The 27,508-nt window shown below is 40.5% G+C and overlaps 1 protein-coding gene and 1 pseudogene across 1 annotated transcript; both read right to left on the bottom strand.

Annotated features, from left to right (window-relative positions):
• Window positions 1-1,942: 1,942 nt before the first annotated feature.
• Window positions 1,943-13,254, bottom strand: LOC130194735 (myosin heavy chain, fast skeletal muscle-like). The gene is made up of 40 exons (XM_056415856.1): window positions 13,237-13,254; window positions 12,385-12,606; window positions 11,648-11,791; window positions 11,394-11,550; window positions 11,273-11,300; window positions 11,088-11,184; window positions 10,903-10,995; window positions 10,752-10,815; window positions 10,572-10,670; window positions 10,376-10,479; window positions 10,110-10,248; window positions 9,895-10,013; window positions 9,310-9,459; window positions 9,046-9,216; window positions 8,656-8,956; window positions 8,453-8,523; window positions 8,267-8,354; window positions 8,037-8,154; window positions 7,828-7,951; window positions 7,443-7,579; window positions 7,105-7,360; window positions 6,778-7,020; window positions 6,517-6,693; window positions 6,290-6,435; window positions 6,107-6,197; window positions 5,625-6,013; window positions 5,392-5,519; window positions 5,184-5,302; window positions 4,900-5,096; window positions 4,586-4,769; window positions 4,311-4,476; window positions 4,103-4,227; window positions 3,693-4,001; window positions 3,400-3,603; window positions 3,164-3,289; window positions 2,915-3,085; window positions 2,722-2,826; window positions 2,525-2,620; window positions 2,165-2,296; window positions 1,943-2,048 (listed from the first exon to the last, which is right to left on the bottom strand). Exons 2-40 carry the CDS (start codon window positions 12,589-12,591, stop codon window positions 2,028-2,030), a joined length of 5,796 nt encoding a protein of 1,931 aa, XP_056271831.1. The 5' UTR covers window positions 12,592-12,606; window positions 13,237-13,254; the 3' UTR covers window positions 1,943-2,027.
• Window positions 13,255-14,736: 1,482 nt separating this feature from the next.
• On the bottom strand, window positions 14,737-26,956 carry LOC130194734 (myosin heavy chain, fast skeletal muscle-like; annotated as a pseudogene).
• Between the last annotated feature and the right edge of the window lie 552 nt (window positions 26,957-27,508).

Raw genomic sequence — 27,508 nt, 5'->3', positions numbered from 1 at the left:
TTCAGACTCAAAGAGAAAATGTGTCACATACAGCCGTCAATATTTCCTGTATATATTGTAATGGGGGACATGCATTGGAGCACTGTATACCCTTAAGGAAAAGAACCCATAGGGAAAAATTGGACTTTCTAAAAGAAAAGATGGTTTGTTTTGGGTGCATGCACACAGGACACATTAATAGGAGTTGCAATAAGCGCTTGTCTTGCGAAGTGTGCAATCAACGTCATCCCTGCACTTTGCACATTAACACAAGAGAAGGAAGCAAAGGCGAAGATCAGCCAAAGGAATTGTCAGTGAGTGGCACGACTGTCTCAACTTGTGGTCATACAGGGGCCGGAGGCAGTAACGGCATCCTTCCAATCTTACCCGTCAATGTTAAGTGTAAAAAGGGAAACAAAATCATACAAACTTATGCATTCCTGGATCCAGGAAGTACTGACACTTTCTGTTCTGAACGTCTAATGGAAAAGCTGAACATCAAAGGAAGAAATACAAAGGTTCATCTAAGTACAATGGGTCACAGCAGTACTGTTACATGTTGCGTTGTCGAAGGCTTGGAAATCTCGGAACTTGCCAAAAATCAGTTCTTTGAGCTTCCTAAGCTGTTCACGCAGAAGAAAATGCCAGTGTCGACAAACAATATAATTTCCGAAGAAGAGTTGACAAAATGGACTTACCTGAAAGGTCTAGAAATTCCTCGAATTAATGCTGATGTCGATTTGTTGATTGGCACAAACGCATCAAAGTTAATGGAACCAGGGGATGTAATCAACAGCCGTGAAAATGGGCCATATGCTATTAAAACCCTATTGGGGTGGGTGATTAATGGCCCTCTTCAACAATACAGGGATGAGCTGGGGAGTGGCTACCCCGCTGCCCCTGTTAGCCATATTTCTATAAAAAACCTGGAGGAATCGCTGAGGCTCAGCGAACACAGGAGTGAAGAGCTCAGGGAGGAGTTAGCCAATCAGAGAGCAGCATTAACCAGTCGGCTCCAGAGCCTGAAGAAGGAGCTTGAGTCTGAGGGCGGAGCTCTACGAGGGAGAGTGGAAGAGATGGAGAGAGCAGCAGGAGTATTTGCCTTTGTTACAGGAGCGACAAAGGTGGAGTAAGGAAAGACGAAATCTTGTTCATGGAGACATTGTACTTGTAGCAGATGCTACAGCTCCACGAAGTTCCTGGTTACTCGGAAGAGTTCCTGAGATATTTCCTGATAAGAAAGGACTAGTGCTGTTTGTCTGCAAACCAAGACAAGCATAATTGAAAGCCCAGTGACAAACATTTGTCTTCTTTGTGAGGCAAGTGACCAATAAAGGCAAACCCCAGAACCATACACGGTGCCTCATCAGGGTTATAGGAAGTTATTATGAAACCGTCTGTTTTAGGGGGTACTTTTGTTTTATTTTCTGTTGTAATGGCTCCTGATGTAAATGTAAGATTAATTGTTTTGTGCGCTGCCAGAAACGATTAGGGGCCGGTGTGTAGGAGCCATGACACAGAAGCATTGCTATTCACTTAAAGTACAGACTTGTATTCCTTCACAATTTTTGCCTCTGGCATTCACGGAACAAAATATCACGTGAGAACTCAGCCATGTATCTCTGTCAAGTTGTTCAGGTCAAAAGGGCATCAGGGCATGCAGAGGCATCCTTTTGACTTGGTTTGAACATTAAAATGATAAAGGGTCAAATATGACACTTGAAGGTAGACTTCAGCGTTTGTTACAGTACCAGAGAGTGACACAAATGACAATGAGAATCAACATACTTAATTCTGTGGCCAACCATTACAAACAAATTTGTGTACTTTTGTTGATAAAGCCTGGTCAGCCGGGTAGTATATTACTTCTTATTACAAATTTGAGTTCTGGATACCGAGTTTCCCAGTATATAACTTATCTCTTGGGAGAAACAATATCATGGAAAAAATGGCAGACAGCAAGTTGAGTGAAAGTGAAAACATTTATTTTTGAGAGTATATTTCACATCATATTATATGATAAGAAACGACTGATCAGACAGTGTACTTTACTCGGCAGCTTCTTTTCCCTATGAACAGACAAAGACAGGGTTTGATTAGGTTGGTTTTAATCAAACTTAACTCACAGTAGTGTTCTGTCACATGAACTGAAATTTGATTTGATTGAACAGAATTGTAGAGTTACCTTGCCAGAGTCACGGCTCTTTGCTCTCAGTTTGTTGACCTGGGACTCTGCAATGTCAGCACGTTCCTCAGACTCCTCCAGCTCATGCTGGACCTTCCTGCACTTAGACAGGTGAGTATTGGCCTGCTCCTCCTAGAATAACAGAGATATAGTTTAATGGTTACATTTCAGTAAGAAAATGTATGCAAAAATTAATGCTTTTCCTGTACTTTTACTTTTATGAATATTAACTTCAATTTAACATTGTATGTTAGTTCAAAATCATTCTGACATATCTACCTGTCAGTATTAAAGAGTGATATATCATTTTAGAATAATAGGACGTTTGCATTGTTAAAAGAGTGAATAATGTGTCCTTACCGCTTCCTCAGACTGCCTCTTGTAGGCTTTCACCTTGAGCTGCAACTTGTCAACCAGGTCCTGCAGCCTGGAGATATTTTTCTTGTCCTCTTCAGTCTGTAAGAGAAGAAATATAGATGTGTAAGTTTAAATATTTGTAATGGGAAGTATATTTAATAATGTTGTGCTGTAAATGTTTACTATCAAAGTGAAAGTACCTGATAGGTGAGCTCCTTCACTCTCCTCTCATATTTGCGGACACCCTTAACAGCATCTGCTCCGCGTCTCTGTTCACCCTCAACCTCTGTCTCCAGCTCACGTACCTTCAAAAAACAATAAGAAGATGAATAAGTATCCGTATTGTTTTAAAGTCCTGCTTCCACTGTGCAAGTCTTAACATGACTTTCTTACCCTTGACTCAAGCTTCTGGAGCTGCTTCTTGCCACCCTTCATAGCCAAGTTCTCAGCCTCATCCAGACGGTGCTGCAGGTCCTTAACAGCGACCTCCAGGTTCTTCTTCATCCTCTCCAGGTGAGAGCTAGTGTCCTGCTCCTTCTTCAGCTCCTCAGCCATCATAGCAGCCTAGAGGAGACAAATAACATGTTATTTTGCGGGGGAAAAAAACACATTGGAGTAAGAACAAATGCATTTTAAACCTACATCAGTGATGGCCTTCTTGGCCTTCTCCTCTGCATTCCTTGCTTCCTGAACAGTGTCATCCACTTCACCTTGGACCTGGATAAGGTCAGTCTCAATCTTCTTCTTGGTGTTCAGAAGACTTGTGTTCTAAAAGATAAAATTATATTCTCACGTAAGTCATCATATGCATGATTTTTACGATATTGTAAATCTCATGAGACGTTTGAATTATTGGAGGGATTATAGAGCTTGTTTACCTGAGAGTGCAGCAGTCCAACACGCTCACTGGCATCCACCAGCTCCTGCTCTGCGACTTTGCGGCATCTCTCTGTCTGTTCCAGAGCAGCTCTAAGTTCCTCAATTTCAGCCATCATGAGACCGTTTCTACGATCCACCATGCCAGCTTGTTCTTTGAAGTCTTCCTGGGCTCTGAGGGCATCATCAAGGTGCAGCTGTGCATCCTAGTAAAACAATATCATGAAAATATTAGCATCAATGCCAAAAGGTCCATGTACTGACCATAGTCAGTACAACTCTATGTCTTACATACCTTCAGCTGTGCCTGGACATTTCTCAGCTGCTTCTGTGACTCAGCAGCCTGGCGGTTGGCGTGGCTCAGCTGAACCTCCATCTCATTCAGGTCTCCCTCCATCTTCTTCTTGATTCTCAGGGCATCGTTCCTGCTCCTGACCTCAGCATCCAGAGTGCTCTGCATGGAGTCTGTCACTCTTTGGCTGTTCCTCTTGATCTGCTCCATCTCCTCATCCTTCTCTGCCAGCTTCCTGTCCACCTCACCCTTAATCTGGTTGAGCTCCAGCTGGACACGCAGGATCTTAGACTCTTCATGTTCCAGAGTTCCCTGATGAGATCAAAGAATGAAATATTAATGTCTGCCTTTAAACCTTTTAAAGTTTGTCACATGATTGAAAATTTAATTTAATATTTGAAAAGATAACATACCTCAGCCTCTTCAAGAGCTGTCTGGATCTCAGACTTCTCTGTCTCTGTCTGCTTCTTGGACTTCTCAAGCTCATGGATGCTCTTGCCAGTCTCACCAATCTGTTCAGTCAGATCTGAGATCTCCTCTGCAGATAGATACATTTGTTTTGTATTGTTAAGCTTTAAAATAACTTTTAAATAACACATACACATGTGAAACAGAACTTACGTTGCAGGTTCTTATTTTCACGCTTCATGGTCTCCAGTTGATCAAGAGCTTCCTCATAAGAGTTCTTCATCTTGAACAGCTCAGTGCTGAGAGAACGCGCCTCCTTCTGTGTTCCCTCAAGCTCTGCCTGACCCTCCTCATACTTCTGTTTCCACTCTGCCAACACCTGAATAACACAATTACTACAGGTCAGTTGGTGATGTAACACTATAGAGACAACTATATATCTATTTCATTGTTTGAATGGCTCGGCCCCACAAAGTAAACAATGCTACCTTGTCAAAGTTCCTCTGCTTCTTGTCAAGATTGGCAGCCAGACCGTTGGCCCTCTCCACATCAATCATGAGGTCCTCCACCTCACTCTGGAGTCTCTGTTTGGTTTTCTCAAGAGAAGCACACTTGGAATTCACTGCCTCAATCTGTTCCTCAGCCTCCTGAAGGCGCTGGGCCAGCTTTTTCCTGTTGAAAAAATGTAGAATTTTCTTACATGCACTTACAAAAAAGATAATATTCACAAAATGATGGAGTTGAAAATCCCTGGAACATTACACTTCTGATTTGGCCATTGGATTGTTTGAATGTTACTCACTTGGATTCCTCAAGCTCCTCAGTGCGCTGAATGGCATCAGTTTCATACTTAGATCTCCACTGAGCCACCTCACTGTTGGCCTTGGACATTCCACGCTGCAGCTCAGCCTTGGCCTCCTGCTCCTCCTCAAACTGCTCCCTCAGCAGATCACAGTCGTGGCGAGCTGATTGCAGTCCATGGGCAAGAGCATTCTTGGCCTGTTGTAAACATTATTCATGAATTTAGAACATTTCTAAACTCCAAAATGAATGAAACCAATTGACACTTTCTCAAGTGTTTCTTACCTTAACCTCTTCTTCAATCTGTCGCTTCAGCTCCTCAATCTGCTGAGTGAAGGCCTGTTTGCCTCTGGTCAGCTGGGAAACAAGGGCTTCCTTCTCCTCAACTTGACGGCTGAACTCACCTTGTGTGTAAGAAGTCATGATACATTAGTTCATGCTACAATTCTTAATAAAATGCACAACAGATCATTCAATGAAAATCTGTAGCTACCATTTTCTGTCAGGAGACGAGCTTTCTGTGAACTTGTGTCATTGATCTGACGAACATTTTCATCATTCTTTGTCTTCAATTCGCTAAATTGGTCCTCAAGAGTACGGCACATCTTTTCAAGATTTCCTAATGAGGAAAAGAGACATGAGATCAGTGATCATATTTCATTCATAATATGAAATGCTTTATTATTTACATTCATTTGGGAAATGACCCGTAATGCAATGTGTACCTTTGCCTTAGCAACATTCTCCATGTTGCTGGAGAGGTCATCGATCTCCATCTTGTATTCACTCTTTTCCTTCTCAAGCTTCTGCTTAACACGCTGGAGGTTGTCAATCTGTTCTCCCAGCTCAGCAACGCTGTCAGCCTGCTTCTTGCGAAGAGCAGAAGCAGTGGCTTCATGCTGCAGAGTGGACTCCTCGAGGTCACGACGGAGCTTCTGGAACTCAGCCTCACGCTTCTTGTTCATCTCAATCTGAGCAGAAGTGGCACCACCAGCCTCCTCGAGCCTCTCACTGATCTCCTCAAGTTCCCTGGAGAGGTCAGCTCTCTGCTTCTCAACCTTGGCACGAGCAGCACGCTCAGCCTCAATCTCTTCCTCCAGTTCCTCAATGCGGGCCTGTTGAATTAGGTGTAATTTCCAGTAAACGTTCACTTTGGATACACAACAGGAAATGGGTGCAGTAATGTTTTGTGTCACACAATATGTCACCTGAAGCTCCTTGATCTTCTTCTGAAGCTGAGCACCCATTGACTGCTCATCTTCAATCTTGCTGATGAGCTGACTGCATTCAAAGTCCTTCCTGTAAGAATGAAAGATAAAGTACATATAGTTAATGCAGTTGACCATCATTTTCAAAAGAATGGTTGTTGTATAAATTCAAAAGAACTTTACTTTTTGATTTTCTCATCGGACTGCTGCTTGTCATTCTCAAGATCCATAACGGATTCCTGGGCCAGTTTCAGATCGCCCTCAAGCTTTCTCTTGGCTCTCTCAAGATCCATACGCAATTTCTTTTCTTGCTCCAGAGAACCTTCAAGCTGGACAAATACAATATGTTTTTAATCATCACATTCAAGAACAAACTTTCTTTTACAATCCAAGTGTCTTGGTAACCTTACATCATCCACTTGCTGCTCAAGCTTTGTCTTGGCCTTGGTCAGAGTGTTGACTTTGTCTTCCTCAGCCTGCAGGTCATCAAGAGTCTGCTGATGAGACTCCTGAAGGGCTTTCTTTTCCTTGGTCAACTTAGCAATGCTCTCATCCTGAGAGGCCATTTCCTCAGTCATATTCTTGACCTAAATGTGCAAGAAAGATCTCATAAATAAGCGCTCATCATTATCATTTCACTTAATATGCTGGACAGATTATCATTTACAGACCTTGTTCTCAGTGGCATGTTTCTCCTTCTCCACTTTGGCCAAGGTAAGCTCCAGGTCATCAATATCCTTCTTGAGCTCAGAGCATTCGTCCTCTAGCTTTCTCTTTTTGGCAGTGAGCTCAGCATTGATTTCCTCTTCATCCTCCAGTCTCTCAGTTGTCTCCTTGAGTTTGGCCTCCATCTGAATCTTGCTCTTGATAAGACCCTCACATCTCTCCTCAGCATCTGACAGGTTCTCTCCTTCCTAGTCCATTTAATGCAAATAGACGTTAGCACACCAACAATGAAGAACATGAAAAAGCACAACTGTCTTTTAATGTGAACTCACAGATGCTACTTGCAGCTGCAGATCATTCTTCTCCTGTATGAAGGACACCATCTTCTCTTCCAGTTCCTTCTTCTTTGCCAGGGCAGTAGCCAAGTCAGTCTTCATCTTATCATAGTTCTCCTTCATGTTTGACAGCTCCTTCTCAGTTTCAGCAGTCTTCAGCAGGGGCTTGATCTTGTAGTAAACCTTCATCCATGGCCAATGTTTGACATTCATGAATGAGCGGATGTTGTACTGGATGGTATAGATGGCTTCCCTGTGGACAAGAAATAGCTGTTAGGGACCATGTTGTTTCAGATTTTCATTCCATCATTGAGAATGAGCTGTTTTCAACATGCCTCCTCTCAGTCATCTTCACAAACTCCTTTCTCATGACGTAACCACGGCACAAAGCTTGAGTCATGGTGACCAGTGATGCCAGTTTTTCATCTCTCATCTCCTCAAGGGTACCCAGAAGACCCGCCTTGAAGAACACCTGATTAAACAAAAAACAAGTTAGAGGTAGAATGAATTGAGGAAATGAAAACGTTGCTGCTGTAAGCTGCTAACAGCTAGCATCTATCTAGATACCAACATAAGAAGACACGCTATGTTTTAGTCTATACACGATTGAGTCTTTCATTTTTCAAGATGACTGCAGTGGACAAAAGGAAGCCTTTAGTCTTGTGCCCTGTCATTGCAGTATTGTTTGATTGAAGAGTCCAAGCAAAACAAAGAGCTTACCTTGGTGTGTCCAAATTTGTACTGTTCGTGGTCCACGTCAATAGACCCAAGCAGCTTCTCTGAAGCCTTCTTGTTGTCCATGAACTGTCCCTCAGGGATGACACTGGCATTCAATACCTTGTATCTTTCATGAGAGAGTTAGAGGTTATTTTGTGACCATTTCATGTCAATAATCCAAATTAAAATTCACTGAAAACATGTATTGATACCTCTGCTTGAAGTCAGCATAGAGAATTCTGCTGGGGAAACCTTTCCTGCAGATTCTGATACCTTCCAGCACACCATTACACCTGAGCTGGTGGATGACCAGGAAGTTCTCCATCAATCCTGTAAATAATTGATGTTTTGAATTAATAGTTAGTCTATAGATGTATGTAAACCACACCAACAAAAGCAAACCACTCCTCAAAGATCGATTGCGATTATGTTCTCTATGTACCTGGAGTCTTTGACTCGTTGGGAATCAGGCAACGCACAAAGTGAGGATGGGTGCTCCTCAAGTTAGTCATCAGCTTGCCCAAGTTCTCCTGTAGATCCAAAGAGGTGTTTTATCAAAACATGTTGCAATTGTGAGTTTGTATATAATATAAGACATAGAAGATACATTTGCAAGGTTAAGCCTTACCCTAAACTGTGAAGACACAGTCTGCATAGAACCACCCTTCTTCTTGCCTCCCTTCTTGCTGCCACCGACCTCTGTTAATCATTTAAGTCGATATGCTTTCTTAGAACTACACATTTTATTTACATGAAAACATGCTATTGTTAAACATATACAGTATCTATAACTTTGAACTGTTTTTTAGTTTACTGTAGCTATTATCATACCTTCAACTATAGTTGGGTACAGGATAGGCAGCAGTTTCACGCTGGACTTCTGGTACAGCTGAATGACAGAGTCATTCAGGGGATCCTTGTTCTTGTCCAGCCAGCCACCGACATTGTAGTCCACAGTACCAGCATAGTGCACCAGGGAGAAGTGGGCCTCAGGCTTGCCCTTTGTGGGCTTTGGCTTCTCAAATGCTTTGTTTTTGCCAAGATGCTGGTCATACAGCTTGTTCTTGAAGGACACGTCTGTTGCCTTGGGGAACATGCACTCCTCTTCCAGGATGGAGAAGATGCCCATGGGCTTTAAGAAAGTGTGAAGAAGAATGTCATTAAGTACTACAGTAGGTCAAATAAAGGAAATCATATAGAATCACAAAATGAAATGATTACCCTTTCAATCAGCTCAATGCAGGCAGCCAAGTCCATACCGAAGTCAATGAACTCCCAGACAATACCCTCCTTCTTGTACTCCTCTTGTTCCAGGACAAACATGGTGTGGTTGAAGAACTGTTGCAGTTTCTCATTGGTGAAGTTGATGCACAGCTGCTCCAATGTGTTGAACTGCAAGGACACATATAATCATCAGAACCTCTCTATGTTGATAAGAAGAATTCTGTCATTAAAAGTATTGTCTCCGAATTGTGGGAAGCTTACGTCAAAGATTTCAAATCCAGCGATATCCAGGACACCAATGTAGTACTGCCTCGCCTGCTTAGTGTCCAACATCTGGTTGATACGGATGACCATCCACAAGAACATCTTCTCATAGATGGACTTGGCCAGGGCAGGCACTGAGTTCTTCACCTGTACAAAAATAACAATATGATTTTCTTAGTTCACTATTTATGTAAAATAATGGATTATTGGTGTTTGAAAGTCATTCTAAAGAAAAACATTTAACAAACAATTAAAAAATGAATGAATTTTATCCAAGATACAATTAACTATGATTACATTTTCATCCCAAATCAGAGGTTTGCTTTTCTACACATAAAACCTCCACTGTAAGGACCTCAAATCGGTACAGGAAAAGTATTTTTAAAGGGGAGAGGTGAATTGGATGGTGCTTGACTTATTCTAAATGTATCATTGAAATGATTAAACTCTTTGAAAGTCGTAACATCAAACACTTACTTTTATTTGATCTAGTGATCCCTGTACCACACTTTTTTTGTATAACTAAGATAATGAATTTGTGAACATATTGTAAGATATTGGATGTTGATTATTCATGTTTACCTGAGGTACAGTCTGTCCCTTGGTGACATACTCATTTCCGACCTTCACTCTGGGATAGCACAGACCCTTCAGCATTTCAGCGGAGTTCAGACCCAGCAAGTAAGCAACCTTGTCAGCATCTGAAAATAGTTCAGTGATTTCCATCATGATATGAACAGAAACCAGTGTGATCAAGAACTTATTTATCTTAATACTGGTGTTCCCAATCTACTCACCCTCTGTGCCGTCAGGTTCAGCCTGCTCCTCACGCTGTTTTTGCTTGAACTTCATGTTACCATGATGGAGTACTGCGCCTGTCATCTTGTAGATGCTCATTTTTTCTTCATTGGTGAAGCCCAGGATATCAATAGCATTCTGAGATGAAAAGAGAAAAGTTGTGTTATCACAACACATATTCACTTTAACAAATGAACTTTTTAAGACTAGTTTTGCATGTATTGTCGAATACACATTTCTTTTTGGGGATTTGAAGATTACTCACATCGGTGGCTTCCAGCTCAACTTTGTCATCAATACTGGCCACAGTGATCTGACCCATGCTGCACATGGGGAAGTCGTAAGGGTTGGTTGTGATGAGAGCCAAATCTGGTGATGAAAAAAGGTTGAAAATGTCAATACGTTTGTTTCATATGGAAACTGTAAGTAGGTGAAATGTTGCAACAGCTCAATATGTTTACCAAGCAGCTCAGGAATGTGGGCTGTCATCATCTGGTAGAAGATGTGGTAGCCTCTTTCCTTCTCCAGCTGGAATGTCACTCTCGACTTCTCCAGCAGATCTACAAATATTGTTCATTAGTCACAGATAGGCTAGTTATCAAACCTAATCGTTTGTATGCACCAGAAGTATTATTACTTACATGTCTCAATATCAGCACTAGCCAGTTTGCCAGTTGAGCCGAAGTGGATTCTGATGAATTTACCCTGTTTGGAACAAAGAGATGTTTAATATCCTTCCTCATGGACAATCAGTAAGGCTTCTCACATGTGTAGAATTTGTTTCATACTTACAAAACGAGAAGAGTTGTCATTCCTGACAGTTTTGGCGTTACCATAGGCTTCCAGCAGGGGATTGGCTGCAATAATCTGATCCTCAAGTGACCCCTATAATCCAGTATTAGAAGTGATATCAGAAAATGATCTTGGAAAATGTTCCATTGGCAAAGAACCCCAAATTGTAATCCTCAGGAATATACCTTTGACGTGTCCCTCTTTGGTCCACCAACTGCGATTGTTGCAAAGTACTGGATGACACGCTTTGTGTTCACAGTCTTTCCAGCACCAGATTCTCCACTAGGTGTAGACAAAGACTCATAAGAATGTGATCAAGATATTTGAATATCCTCAACAAAGTCAACAATTGGAAATATAGTAAACTTACGTGATCAAAACAGACTGGTTCTCCCTATCTGTTAAACAAGAAATACAATAATTAACTATGTTTCACTGCAACAGAAACCTCATGCATTGATATGTTCTACATTGTTATGATTATGACTTACCAGTTGCCATGAACTGGAAAGCATTGTCAGAGACAGAGAAGATGTGGGGTGGAGCCTCCATACGCTTCTTGCCTCTGTAGGCATTTACACACTGAGAGTCGTACACTGGGAGCCACTTGTAGGGGTTCACCGTGGCACAGAACAAGCCAGAGTAGGTCTGAAAGTTATCAGAAAGATTAAACCGTTAACATTATGTTTCCTCCAAATAAAGTCATTTCCAATATTTATGGTTCTCCTTTGTTAGATTGACTTACGTAGATCATCCATGCTGCGTAACGCTCTTTGAGGTTATACAGCACAGTGGCTTCATTGAGATGGGTCATCATGGCCATGTCCTCAATCTTGTCATACTTGGGAGGATTCATTGGATAGACGTCCTCTTCTTTGACTGTCCTCTCCTGAAACATGACATTTGAACACACGTGTCAAGAAGGCCAGCAGTGTGCTGGGGTGCTGGGGTGTCCACTGGATACGGTGGAGGTGGTGGGAGACGGGAGGCTGATAGCTAAGCTATCATCCCTGATGTACAACACCTCCCACCCTATGCAGGACACTCTGGCAGCTCTGTACAGCTCCTTCACACACCGGCTGCTTCACCCCCGGTGTGTGAAGGAGAGGTACCGCAAGTCCTTCATTCCTGGAACAACCAGCTGAGCTTCCAGTAGACTACACATCACTTAAAAATACTTAAATCACTTCATTCATTTCAACCTGTGCAATTTTAATATAAATACACCGTGGAAATGGCCATATTTATTCTGTATATATTAGTTACTGTAGATTGTTAGTGTTTTATTTACTGTTACTGCCTATTGTTATATTTGATCAAATATGGGGAGATTTACGAGATTACAGCAGCAAAAGGGTAAAGTGTGTACACTTTACCCTTTTGCCACTGTGGGACTAAGAGAGGATTATCTTATTTTATCTTATTTTGTCACAATGAGAACCAATCATATTACTCAGTTGATTCTGACTTTATGATACCAACCTCCTTAGTATCCAGGATTGTGAGGGTGACTTTGCCCCCCTCTTTCTTGATGATTGCTGCCTTCAAGTACAGCTCCTTGACATCGCCTACGTAGCAGGCACTCTTGGCATCAAATGCTGCGCTTTGAGCCTCAATTCTCTCCTTCTCTGGCTTCCGGAGGTAAATGGAAGCCTGGCCATAGATGGCCATCTCCGCGTCGGTACTCATGGTGGCGGCTTATGTCTATTCAGGAAGAAGATTCAGGACTATTAAAACCCGGACTGACAGGCTGAGTAACAGCTTTTTCCCCAGAGTAGTTTCCTCCATCACCCCCACACCCAGCACCCTACTTAGCTAGCACTCAACAGTGCTGCGAAGGGACCAAATACTCATGTACACAGCACTTGTTGACTTTTAAGCCATTGATGCCCGTGTTTTTTGTTTAATTTATTATTTTTAAATGTCTTGTTTTAAATTAGAAATATCCTGTCTTCACATTTTTTATATATGTTTTTACTATTGCTGCTTTACTGACTGATGAGTCGCCAACATCCCTTTCCTTATCCTTATCCTATCAGATAATTACAAAGGAACTCCCATTTTCGACTGATGTTTTTAGTCGAAATAATTTGTATCACTTTAACTTTAACCGAATCAACATTGAAACCATGTCTGTATATGGTTACAGGCCATCTTCAACTTTACAATTTTACATACAAGTTAAGTCTTATTCAGACTTCGTTGATAAAGAGAATGCATTCATGTTGAGGTTTGTCAAAATGTTGGTATGAAAAACTGCAGAGATTAAATGTTTCAGAATTATATTTCATAAGTAATACAAAGACAGATTCATAATTTAAAAGTTTTCCTTACCTTGACACCCTCTCTCAATCGTATTCAGCAATCCTGTTCAAAACAGATTTTGTTAGTTGAGTAGGTTTAAAAACTAAATTCATGCAATAATCTTTTCTATTACGATAACTTGTTTTTTAAAATGAAGAACACATTCAAATTGTGTCTAGTTTAAGAGAACAAAGTTTACCAATCAGGTACTCAGGTCTTCACTGTCACGAATGTCTGTGCCCCCATCTAGCCTTTATATTGAATGAAGTTTTGATGACGCAGTAAAAGTTATATATGGTATACACACCAAATGAGGGAAGGCAGACCGCCCACCATAACACAGATGCTGTAATTGTATCAGCTAATGTTTCATGGTCCAGATTTTTGCCTCCATATTACTCCAACAGAAATGTATTTTAGGCTCTTGAAGACCCTCTTAACTTTAAAGAAGGCACACTTATTTTAAATTATATCAGTTTTATTTAGCAAAAAAGTTATTTTAAATATAAATATTTCAAACTTTATTTCAAACTTTAAAATGTTTTATACAAATGTTCAAGTTAGAGAATCCTATTGTGATCAACAATACAATGTCACGTGAATACATTTATATATATATATGTACATATACATATTTATATAAATATGTGTATAGAAAACTCAAATATCCTATCTCTAAATATTAGAATATCATGAAAAAGTATACTAGTAGGGTATTAAACAAATCACTTGAATTGTCTAATTAACTCGAAACACCTGCAAGGGTTTCCTGAGCCTTGACAAACACTCAGCTGTTATAAATCTTTTTTTTTACTTGGTCTGAGGAAATATTAAAATTTTATGAGATAGGATTTTAGAGTTTTCTTAAGCTGTAAACCATAATCAGCCATATTAAAAGAATAAAAGGCTTGCAATATTTCAGTTGATTTGTAATGAATCCAGAATGCATGACATTTTTGTTTTTTTAATTGCATTACAGAAAATAAAGAACTTCATCACAATATTCTAATTTTCTGAGACAGTCCTGTATATGAATATACTGTATACACATATATGTATAATTAAAAAAATTCAGTTTCAGTCTTATTTCGGGATGAGGCATCATAGCACTAAACAAACACAGACAGAAATGTAAAGACGCTATTAATGCAGAAATCAGTTTGTCCTATTAGGCAAATCATCTATTTTATCCGAAAGAACTACACTGATCTTAAAGTGTGGAGGTTGATTTTTCTCTGAAAGGTTGGAATGTCCTCTCTGTTAGACATTCTTACGAAACTCGTGAATCTTCTCTCTTCCACTTCACATTATGTAGTTGGACGTGTTTTGATCAGGTTCGAAGGTTATGGTATTTTTGCGATGCCAGAGGTCATTGAACCATGTCATTTAAAAGTATTGACTTCCAAAGGTTGTTTCTAAAAGATAATGTATGTGGAAACAAGCAAACTATTTACTCACGCTCAAGCAAAACATTTTTGTTGAGATTTCAGTGATTTGGAGGACACATCAAAACAAAACAGACAATGCAAGTAAAGATCAACAACTATTTTATTTCACATCATATTTTATGATTAGAAAAAAAAAATTCAGCCAAAGTGCTTTACTCAGCTGCCTCTTTTCCCTGTAAAAACATGAAACGATTAATACATATAGGGCATATGCGCCTACATACAAATGATATTCTGGAATGGTTTTGTCTGTCCTTAATAGGATGAACCCTAAAGCTATATTGTAATGTATGTTCAGTCAAGACTTAACATGATTACATGATTAACATTAAAAATGTGGAATTTAATTAGATATAGTATTCATGAAGCTGAATGTTATGATATTTACCTTGCCAGAGTCACGGCTCTTTGCTCTCAGCTTGTTGACCTGGGACTCTGCAATGTCAGCACGCTCCTCAGACTCCTCCAGCTCATGCTGGACCTTCCTGCACTTGGACAGGTGGATGTTGGACTGCTCCTCCTGAAAAAACATAGAGATTCCCAAATTTGTAATATCCTAAATGACAAAAGGTCTAATAAATCCATAATATAAAGTTTGTATTGTTAAAAGACTAAATGTTTGGTCCTTACCGATTCCTCAGACTGCCTCTTGTAGGCTTTCACCTTGAGCTGCAACTTGTCAACCAGGTCCTGCAGCCTGGAGACGTTTTTCTTGTCCTCTTCAGTCTGTAAAAGACAATATAGATGTGCAAGTTTACATATGTGTAATGGTAAGTATATTTGATAATTTTGTCCTGTACATTTTAACTATCAAAGTGAAAGTACCTGATAGGTGAGCTCCTTCACTCTCCTCTCATATTTGCGGACACCCTTAACAGCATCTGCTCCACGTCTCTGTTCACCCTCAACCTCTGTCTCCAGCTCACGTACCTTCATAAAACAATAAGAAGATGAATAAGTATCCGTATTGTTTTAAAGTCCTGCTTCCACTGTGCAAATCTTAACATGACTTTCTTACCCTTGACTCAAGCTTCTGGAGCTGCTTCTTGCCACCCTTCATAGCCAAGTTCTCAGCCTCATCCAGACGGTGCTGCAGGTCCTTAACAGCGACCTCCAGGTTCTTCTTCATCCTCTCCAGGTGAGAGCTAGTGTCCTGCTCTTTCTTCAGCTCCTCAGCCATCATAGCAGCCTAGAGAAGACACAAAACATGTTATTTTGCGAAATCTTAAAAACACAGATTGGAGTAAGATCAAATGCATTTTAAACCTACATCAGTGATGGCCTTCTTGGCCTTCTCCTCTGCATTCCTTGCTTCCTGAACAGTGTCATCCACTTCACCTTGGACCTGGACCAGATCAGTCTCAAGCTTCTTCTTGGTGTTCAGAAGACTTGTGTTCTAAAAGATAAAATTATATTCTCACGTAAATCATCATATGCCTGAATTTTACAATATTGCAAATCACATGAGACATTTTAATTATTTGCCTTGGACCCCCTAGGGGGTCTGAGGACTTTATTGCTATAAATTTCAAGCAAATATATATAATGTATTAATTTTGGGCTACAAGAATCAGTCAGCCATTTAAAAAGGAAAATTAAACAAAAAACTCAAATAATCAAACATATATGATTATCATAATTTGGCCAACTCAACACGTTTCCGGAAACCAGCAACCCTTAGCTGGGTGCTATCAAAAAAAGCCTGATGGCAAAAAGCATGACCTTTTCTCTCTGATTCCACACATATCTTCCAAATTCCTATACACACAAGCGAGATATGAGCCAAAGAACACAGCAACATGAATCGCTTTATCCTTTTACAATCAGCAAATTATTTTGACCTTTGTTGATAAGGACCATTAAAACACAGTGTTGCTGGTAAATCCACACTGATATATGTTCTACTTATAGGTAACATGTGACCAGGTGTAGGGAAGTTACTTTCAGCATATCAGATTTTATATTTCGTGACACCTTTCAGGATTCTATTGGCTCCCAGTGGTGTCAATCTTGTCTTGGTTGGTAGCCCTCAATTCTACTGGCTCTGACGTTCCCAAAGAGATGTCATTTTCTGAAATCGACCCATCCCCTGCTGAGCTAGAGCCGTGCATACTTGTTTTTTATGGAAAAATATGGTTTTATGATTTTCTTTTACAAAAATTGAAAAATGCTGTATTTAGATATATTGAACACCATGAGTAACATACAAGTTAAATATATGGTTTGGTACATGGGAAAATTCAAATCCAGAATTTGCCAAAATGTCAATTTTGGAGATCTTGCCTAAACTCTCTGTCCTAAAACCTCTCTAACTTTGTTCTGCTTCACCTTTTCAAAGTCAGAATTTGCAGAGAGAATGTTCCCATATTTAAATGTGATGTGGGAGAGCTTTAAACCTTTCAACTGCATCATTCCAAAGAGATAATCATCCTGAAAGTGCTTTTTTTCAATTCGGACCTGAAACTTTTCTATTTTTGCTGTGTGCCATCTTCATTTACTCTTAACCAGTAACATATACACTGATATTTACATCTGAACAGAAATATAAATGGTAACACATTTAGAAATATACAACATATTCAAATAGTCCTAGTGGTTGCAGAGATACAGACCTTTTAGTTTGGGTATGCTATTTTCGAGCAAAGAACTAAAAATAGCTGGGGACTTAAAAGGTTAAAGGAGCTTGTTCACCTGAGAGTGCAGCAGTCCAACACGCTCACTGGCGTCCACCAGCTCCTGCTCTGCGACTTTGCGGCATCTCTCTGTCTGTTCCAGAGCAGCTCTAAGTTCCTCAATTTCAGCCATCATGAGACCGTTTCTACGATCCACCATGGCAGCTTGTTCTTTGAAGTCTTCCTGGGCTCTGAGGGCATCATCAAGGTGCAGCTGTGCATCCTAGTAAAACAATATCATGAAAATATTACCATTTATGCTAAAAGGTCCCTGTACTGACCATAGTCAGTACAACTCTATGTCTTACATACCTTCAGCTGTGCCTGGACATTTCTCAGCTGCTTCTGTGACTCAGCAGCCTGGCGGTTGGCGTGGCTCAGCTGAACCTCCATCTCATTCAGGTCTCCCTCCATCTTCTTCTTGATTCTCAGGGCATCGTTCCTGCTCCTGACCTCAGCATCCAGAGTGCTCTGCATGGAGTCTGTCACTCTTTGGCTGTTCCTCTTGATCTGCTCCATCTCCTCATCCTTCTCTGCCAGCTTCCTGTCCACCTCACCCTTAATCTGGTTGAGCTCCAGCTGGACACGCAGGATCTTAGACTCTTCATGTTCCAGAGTTCCCTGATGAGATCAAAGAATGAAATATTAATGTCTGCCTTTAAACCTTTTAAAGTTTGTCACATGATTGAAAATTTAATTTAATATTTGAAAAAGATAACATACCTCAGCCTCTTCAAGAGCTGTCTGGATCTCAGACTTCTCTGTCTCTGTCTGCTTCTTGGACTTCTCAAGCTCATGGATGCTCTTGCCAGTCTCACCAATCTGTTCAGTCAGATCTGAGATCTCCTCTGCAGATAGATACATTTGTTTTGTATTGTTAAGCTTTAAAATAACTTTAAAATAACACATACACATGTGAAACAGAACTTACGTTGCAGGTTCTTATTTTCACGCTTCATGGTCTCCAGTTGATCAAGAGCTTCCTCATAAGAGTTCTTCATCTTGAACAGCTCAGTGCTGAGAGAACGCGCCTCCTTCTGTGTTCCCTCAAGCTCTGCCTGACCCTCCTCATACTTCTGTTTCCATTCTGCCAACACCTGAATAACACAATTACTACAGGTCAGTTGGTGATGTAACACTATAGAGACAACTATATATCTATTTCATTGTTTGAATGGCTTGGCCCCACAAAGTAAACAATGCTACCTTGTCAAAGTTCCTCTGCTTCTTGTCAAGATTGGCAGCCAGACCGTTGGCCCTCTCCACATCAATCATGAGGTCCTCCACCTCACTCTGGAGTCTCTGTTTGGTTTTCTCAAGAGAAGCACACTTGGAATTCACTGCCTCAATCTGTTCCTCAGCCTCCTGAAGGCGCTGGGCCAGCTTTTTCCTGTTGTTAAAATGTAGAATTTTCTTACATGCACTTACAAAAAAGATAATATTCACAAAATGATGGAGTTGAAAATCCCTGGAACACTACACTTCTGATTTGGCCATTGGATTGTTTGAATGTTACTCACTTGGATTCCTCAAGCTCCTCAGTGCGCTGAATGGCATCAGTTTCATACTTAGATCTCCACTGAGCCACCTCACTGTTGGCCTTGGACATTCCACGCTGCAGCTCAGCCTTGGCCTCCTGCTCCTCCTCAAACTGCTCCCTCAGCAGATCACAGTCGTGGCGAGCTGATTGCAGTCCATGGGCAAGAGCATTCTTGGCCTGTTGTAAACATTATTCATGAATTTAGAACATTTCTAAACTCCAAAATGAATGAAACCGATTGACACTTTCTCAAGTGTTTCTTACCTTAACCTCTTCTTCAATCTGTCGCTTCAGCTCCTCAATCTGCTGAGTGAAGGCCTGTTTGCCTCTGGTCAGCTGGGAAACAAGGGCTTCCTTCTCCTCAACTTGACGGCTGAACTCACCTTGTGTGTAAGAAGTCATGATACATTAGTTCATGCTACAATTCTCAATAAAATGCACAACAGATCATTCAATGAAAATCTGTAGCTACCATTTTCTGTCAGGAGACGAGCTTTCTGTGAACTTGTGTCATTGATCTGACGAACATTTTCATCATTCTTTGTCTTCAATTCGCTAAATTGGTCCTCAAGAGTACGGCACATCTTTTCAAGATTTCCCTAATGAGGAAAAGAGACATGAGATCAGTGATCATATTTCATTCATAATATGAAATGCTTTATTATTTACATTCATTTGGGAAATGACCCGTAATGCAATGTGTACCTTTGCCTTAGCAACATTCTCCATGTTGCTGGAGAGGTCATCGATCTCCATCTTGTATTCACTCTTTTCCTTCTCAAGCTTCTGCTTAACACGCTGGAGGTTGTCAATCTGTTCTCCCAGCTCAGCAACGCTGTCAGCCTGCTTCTTGCGAAGAGCAGAAGCAGTGGCTTCATGCTGCAGAGTGGACTCCTCGAGGTCACGACGGAGCTTCTGGAACTCAGCCTCACGCTTCTTGTTCATCTCAATCTGAGCAGAAGTGGCACCACCAGCCTCCTCGAGTCTCTCACTGATCTCCTCAAGTTCCCTGGAGAGGTCAGCTCTCTGCTTCTCAACCTTGGCACGAGCAGCACGCTCAGCCTCAATCTCTTCCTCCAGTTCCTCAATGCGGGCCTGTTGAATTAGGTGTAATTTCCAGTAAACGTTCACTTTGGATACACAACAGGAAATGGGTGCAGTAATGTTTTGTGTCACACAATATGTCACCTGAAGCTCCTTGATCTTCTTCTGAAGCTGAGCACCCATTGACTGCTCATCTTCAATCTTGCTGATGAGCTGACTGCATTCAAAGTCCTTCCTGTAAGAATGAAAGATAAAGTACATATAGTTAATGCAGTTGACCATCATTTTCAAAAGAATGGTTGTTGTATAAATTCAAAAGAACTTTACTTTTTGATTTTCTCATCGGACTGCTGCTTGTCATTCTCAAGATCCATAACGGATTCCTGGGCCAGTTTCAGATCGCCTCAAGCTTTCTCTTGGCTCTCTCAAGATCCATACGCAATTTCTTTTCTTGCTCCAGAGAACCTTCAAGCTGGACAAATACAATATGTTTTTAATCATCACATTCAAGAACAAACTTTCTTTTACAATCCAAGTGTCTTGGTAACCTTACATCATCCACTTGCTGCTCAAGCTTTGTCTTGGCCTTGGTCAGAGTGTTGACTTTGTCTTCCTCAGCCTGCAGGTCATCAAGAGTCTGCTGATGAGACTCCTGAAGGGCTTTCTTTTCCTTGGTCAACTTAGCAATGCTCTCATCCTGAGAGGCCATTTCCTCAGTCAGATTCTTGACCTAAATGTGCAAGAAAGATCTCATAAATAAGCGCTCATCATTATCATTTCACTTAATATGCTGGACAGATAATCATTTACAAACCTTGTTCTCAGTGGCATGTTTCTCCTTCTCCACTTTGGCCAAGGTAAGCTCCAGGTCATCAATATCCTTCTTGAGCTCAGAGCATTCGTCCTCTAGCTTTCTCTTTTTGGCAGTGAGCTCAGCATTGATTTCCTCTTCATCCTCCAGTCTCTCAGTTGTCTCCTTGAGTTTGGCCTCCATCTGAATCTTGCTCTTGATAAGACCCTCACATCTCTCCTCAGCATCTGACAGGTTCTCTCCTTCCTAGTCCATTTAATGCAAATAGACGTTAGCACACCAACAATGAAGAACATGAAAAAGCACAACTGTCTTTTAATGTGAACTCACAGATGCTACTTGCAGCGTCAGATCATTCTTCTCCTGCAGAAGGGACACCATCTTCTCTTCCAGTTCCTTCTTCTTTGCCAGGGCAGTAGCCAAGTCAGTCTTCATCTTATCATAGTTCTCCTTCATGTTTGCCAGCTCCTTCTCAGTTTCAGCAGTCTTCAGCAGGGGCTTGATCTTGTAGTAAACCTTCATCCATGGCCAATGTTTGACATTCATGAATGAGCGTACGTTGTACTGGATGGTATAGACGGCTTCCCTGCAGACAAGAAATAGCTGTTAGGGACAATGTTGTTTCTGATCTTATATACCATTATTCAGAATGAGCTGTTTTCAACATGCCTCCTCTCAGTCATCTTCACAAACTCCACTCTCATTAGGTAACCACGGCACAAAGCTTGAGTCATGGTGACCAGTGATGCCAGTTTTTCATCTCTCATCTCCTCAAGGGTACCCAGAAGACCCGCCTTGAAGAACACCTGAACAAAACAAAAACATTTTACAGGTGAGGAAGTGAATACTTCTTCCTGGACAAAAGGACATTTTTAGTCTCTCGCCCTTTTTTTGAAATGATTGTTTCTGTAACGTTTGATTGAAGAAGCCAAACTGAAGTAGTTGCTGATTAGTAAGAGAAACCCCTGTAACCATGACAGGTTCTTAAGCATACAGTCATAAATGAGAATTAAAATCATTTGGCTAATGGGGAAGCAGCATGTAAGATTAGCTGTGGACTGATATACACAATGTTACAAAAAAAAGCATACTCCATACTGGACTGAACTCAACTTAACCTCCTTGGTAATTACCCTTTAAAGAAGGAAAGCAAAGTGCTTACCTTAGTGTGTCCAAATTTGTACTGTTCGTGGTCCACGTCAATTGACCCAAGGAGCTTCTCTGAAGCCTTCTTGTTGTCCATGAACTGTCCCTCAGGGATGACACTGGCATTCAATACCTTGTATCTTTCATGGGAGAGGTAATGGTTATTTTGTGACCTTTTCATTTCAATAGTCCACATTAAAATTCAATGAACGTATCTATTGATACCTCTGCTTGAAGTCAGCATAGAGAATTCTGCTGGGGAAACCTTTCCTGCAGATTCTGATACCTTCCAGCACACCATTACACCTGAGCTGGTGGATAACCAGGAAGTTCTCCATCAATCCTGTAAAAGTGAATGTTTTTTAATCAATAGTTAGTCTCTAGGTGTATGTAAACCATACCAACAAAAGCAAACCACTCCTCGAAAGATCGATTGAGATTATCGAAAGATCGATTGAGATTATGTTCTCTATGTACCTGGAGTCTTTGACTCGTTGGGAATCAGGCAACGCACAAAGTGAGGATGGGTGCTCCTCAAGTTAGTCATCAGCTTGCCCAAGTTCTCCTGTAGATCCAAAGAGGTGTTTTATCAAAACATGTTGCAATTGTGAGTTTGTATATAATATAAGACATAGAAGATACATTTGCAAGGTTAAGCCTTACCCTAAACTGTGAAGACACAGTCTGCAAAGAACCACCCTTCTTCTTGCTTCCCTTCTTGCTACCACCGATCTCTGTTGATCGTTTTAAGTAGATATGTTTTCTTAGAACTACACATTTTCTTTACATGAAAACATGCTATTGTTAAACATATACAGTATCTATAACTTTGAACTGTTTTTTAGTTTACTGTAGCTATTATCATACCTTCAACTATAGTTGGGTACAGGATAGGCAGCAGTTTCACGCTGGACTTCTGGTACAGCTGAATGACAGAGTCATTCAGGGGATCCTTGTTCTTGTCCAGCCAGCCATTGACATTGTAGTCCACAGTACCAGCATAGTGCACCAGGGAGAAGTGGGCCTCAGCCTTGCCCTTTGCAGGCTTGGGCTTCTCAAATGCTTTGGTTTTGCCAAGATGCTGGTCATACAGCTTGTTCTTGAATGATGTGTCTGTTGCCTTGGGGAACATGCACTCCTCTTCCAGGATGGAGAAGATGCCCATGGGCTTTAAGAAAGTGTGAAGAAGAATGTCATTAAGTACTACAGTAGGTCAAATTAACGCAATTCATATAGAATCACAAAATGAAATGATTACCTTTTCAATCAGCTCAATGCAGGCAGCCAAGTCCATACCGAAGTCAATGAACTCCCAGACAATACCCTCCTTCTTGTACTCCTCTTGTTCCAGGACAAACATGGTGTGGTTGAAGAACTGTTGCAGTTTCTCATTGGTGAAGTTGATGCACAGCTGCTCCAATGTGTTGAACTGCAAGGACACATATAATCATCAGAACCTCTCTATGTTGATGAGAAGAATTCTGTCATTAAAAGTTTTGTCTCCTGAATTGTGGGAAGCTTACGTCAAAGATTTCAAATCCAGCGATATCCAGGACACCAATGTAGTACTGCCTCGCCTGTTTAGTGTCCAACATCTGGTTGATACGGATGACCATCCACAAGAACATCTTTTCATAGATTGACTTGGCCAGAGCAGGCACTGAGTTCATCACCTGTACAAAAATAACAATAAGATTTGCTTAGTTAACTATTTTTGTAAAATAATGGATTATTGGTGTTTTTTAATTCATTCCAATGAAATACATTTCACAAACAATTCTAAAATGAATAAATTGTATCTAAGATACAATTAACTATAATTACATTTTCATCCCAAATGAGAAATTTGCCCCAGAAGGCTTTACAATTTGTACACATACAACATCCTGTGTAAAAACCTCAAATCGGTACAGGAAAAGTCTTTTTAAAGGGGAGAGATAAATAAGTAAAATAAGTCAAGTACAGGATGGTGCTTGACTTATTCTAAATTTAGCTTTGCAACGATAAAACTCATTGAAAGTAGTAACATCAAACACTTACATGGCTTTTATTTGATCTAATGATTTAACTAACTGTTTTAGTTTAACAGCTCATGAATCTGTTAACATATTGAAACATATTGGATATTGATAATACATGTTTACCTGAGGTACAGTCTGTGACTTGGTGACATACTCATTTCCGACCTTCACTCTGGGATAGCACAGACCCTTCAGCATTTCAGCGGAGTTCAGACCCAGCAAGTAAGCAACCTTGTCAGCATCTGAAAATAGTTCAGTGATTTCCATCATGATATGAACAGAAACCAGTGTGATCAAGAACTGTATTTATCTTAATACTGGTGTTCCCAATCTACTCACCCTCTGTGCCGTCAGGTTCAGCCTGCTCCTCACGCTGTTTTTGCTTGAACTTCATGTTACCATGATGGAGCACTGCGCCTGTCATCTTGTAGATGCTCATTTTTTCTTCATTGGTGAAGCCCAGGATATCAATAGCATTCTGAGATGAAAAGAGAAAAGTTGTGTTATCACAAAACATATTCACTTTAACAAATGAACTTTTTAAGACTAGTTTTGCATGTATTGTCGAATACACATTTCTTTTTGGGGATTTGAAGATTACTCACATCGGTGGCTTCCAGCTCAACTTTGTCATCAATACTGGCCACAGTGATCTGACCCATGCTGCACATGGGGAAGTCGTAAGGGTTGGTTGTGAGGAGAGCCAAATCTGGTGATGAAAAAAGGTTGAAAACGTCAATACGTTTGTTTCATATGGAAACTATAAGTAGGTGAAATGTTGCAACAGCTCAATATGTTTACCAAGCAGCTCAGGAATGTGGGCTGTCATCATCTGGTAGAAGATGTGGTAGCCTCTTTCCTTCTCCAGCTGGAATGTCACTCTTGACTTCTCCAGCAGATCTATAAATATTGTTCATTAGTCACAGATAGGCTAGTTATCAAATCTAATCGTTTGTATGCACCAGAAGTATTATTACTTACATGTCTCAATATCAGCACTAGACAGTTTGCCAGTTGAGCCGAAGTGGATTCTGATGAATTTACCCTGTTTGGAACAAAGAGATGTTTAATATCCTTCCTCATGGACAATCAGTAAGGCTTCTCACATGTGTATAATTTGTTTCATACTTACAAAACGAGAAGAGTTGTCATTCCTGATAGTTTTGGCGTTACCATAGGCTTCCAGCAGGGGATTGGCTGCAATAATCTGATCCTCAAGTGACCCCTATAATCCAGTATTCGAAGTGATATCAGAAAATGACCTTGGAAAATGTTCCATTGGCAAAGAACCCCAAATTGTAATCCTCAGGAATATACCTTTGACGTGTCCCTCTTTGGTCCACCAACTGCGATTGTTGCAAAGTACTGGATGACACGCTTTGTGTTCACAGTCTTTCCAGCACCAGATTCTCCACTAGGTGTAGACAAAGACTCATAAGAATGTGATCAAGATATTTGAATATCCTCAACAAAGTCAACAATTGGAAAAATAGTAAACTTACGTGATCAAAACAGACTGGTTCTCCCTATCTGTTAAACAAGAAATAAAATAATTAACTATGTTTCACTGCAACAGAAACCTCAATTATTGATATGTTCTACATTGTTTTGATTATGACTTACCAGTTGACATGAACTGATAAGCATTGTCAGAGACAGAGAAGATGTGGGGTGGAGCCTCCATACGCTTCTTGCCTCTGTAGGCATTTACACACTGAGAGTCGTACACTGGGAGCCACTTGTAGGGGTTCACCGTGGCACAGAACAAGCCAGAGTAGGTCTGAAAGTTATCATAAAGATTAAACCGTTAACATTATGTTTCCTCCAAATAAAGTCATTTTCACTATTTATGGTTCTCCTTTGTTAGATTGACTTACATAGATCATCCATGCTGCATAACGCTCTTTGAGGTTATACAGCACAGTGGCTTCATTGAGATGGGTCATCATGGCCATGTCCTCAATCTTGTCATACTTGGGAGGATTCATTGGATAGACGTCCTCTTCTTTAACTGTCTTCTCCTGAAACATGAAATGTGTCACAATGAGATCTGATCATATTTCACTCTCAGTTGTCTCTGACTTTATGATACCAACCTCCTTAGTATCCACGACTGTGACGGTGACTTTGCCCCCCTCTTTCTTGATGATTGCTGCCTTCAAGTACAGCTCCTTGACATCGGCTACGTAGCAGGCACTCTTGGCATCAAATGCTGCGCTTTGAGACTCAATTCTCTCCTTCTCTGGCTTCCGGAGGTAAATGGAAGCCTGGCCATACGTGGCCATCTCCGCGTCGGTACTCATGGTGGCGGCTTATCTCTGTGAAGAAAGTCAAACAACAGACGTTTTGGAATTATGTTTTCTGTTCATGTCATTGAACAGTACTCATGGTAGTGGTTTACTCTAAGGTTATAATAAATAACAGCAATCATATTACTTAAAAAATATATAATTATAACACACAATTGAACAACACACAATTACCAAGTTCAATTAAGGGATCAACATATTTCTTTTAACCCTTGTGTTGCCTTCGGGTCAATTTGACCCGATTCAATGTTTCACCCTCCTGTCGCCTTCGGGTCAATATGACCCGATTCAATGTTTAACCCTCCTGTTACCTTTATATTTACTAACATATTTTACCCTTGAGGTCAATATGACCCCAGCTATTAAAATCTCCAGAAAATTATTAGAATTAATATTGTTTTCCAAGTTTAAGTGTGAGGTACTTTATGTTTGTTTGTTGACTCCCGAAAGAACACCGACATTAAACATTGAATCGGGTCAAATTGACCCGAAGGCGACAGGAGGGTTAAATATTGAATCGGGTCGAAATGACCCGAAGGCAACACAAGGGTTAAATTACTTAAACCATTACTCCTTAGCAATCATTTTACAGACTGAGTTGATTAGTGATTAGATTAATATTAACTTGTATTCTTGACAAATTTGGATGACCTTGTAACTGAATGAAATGTTTCCCCTACGGTACACACAAATTAGTATAATGGAAAGATGTTCATACCTGACCCAATCTTTTTGAAAATGTTGATATATTCCACAATCCTGTTGGGAAGAAATATATTTTCATTTAGTTATGAAGATTTTAAAATATTCATTTAACAAAAAGCTTTTTCTCAAACAATGAAGATATTATCTTAGAAAGAAACAAAGGCTTACCACAAGCTGAAGTCTCCAGGAGTCTCCTACCACACTGCTCTGTCGTTCGGGACTGCTTTTTATTGAACATGCCTTGCTGACGCAGCAATAGTTCTATATGGGTACATGCCAAATGTGGAGTGGCATCGATTGGAATGGGTATTACAAGGACATGTTGCTAGTGTTTGGAATTCCAGCCTGAAAGGCCAGTCATACGTATCATATAAATCAATCAGATAAATGAGAGGGGTGCAGATGTAGCAGTTGTTTTAGATTTTTCCATTGACGTTTTTTCATGAAGCATTTCTAAATTGTAAATGAGCATGTCCCAGTAATAACTCTGTATCACCACAGAATGCTTTTTAGTTGCACATTTAATTTGTCTTTCTGATGTACATTATGGAACAGATATTGTTTCAAGCAACACAGATCTATCCAAACGTTGCGTAGCAACTCACA

The sequence above is a fragment of the Pseudoliparis swirei genome, chromosome 6 (assembly GCF_029220125.1).
Source record: "Pseudoliparis swirei isolate HS2019 ecotype Mariana Trench chromosome 6, NWPU_hadal_v1, whole genome shotgun sequence".
Lineage (NCBI taxonomy): Eukaryota > Metazoa > Chordata > Actinopteri > Perciformes > Liparidae > Pseudoliparis > Pseudoliparis swirei.
The sequence above is the reverse complement of the archived record's forward strand: the minus strand, read 5'-3'. Positions and strand labels throughout refer to the sequence as shown.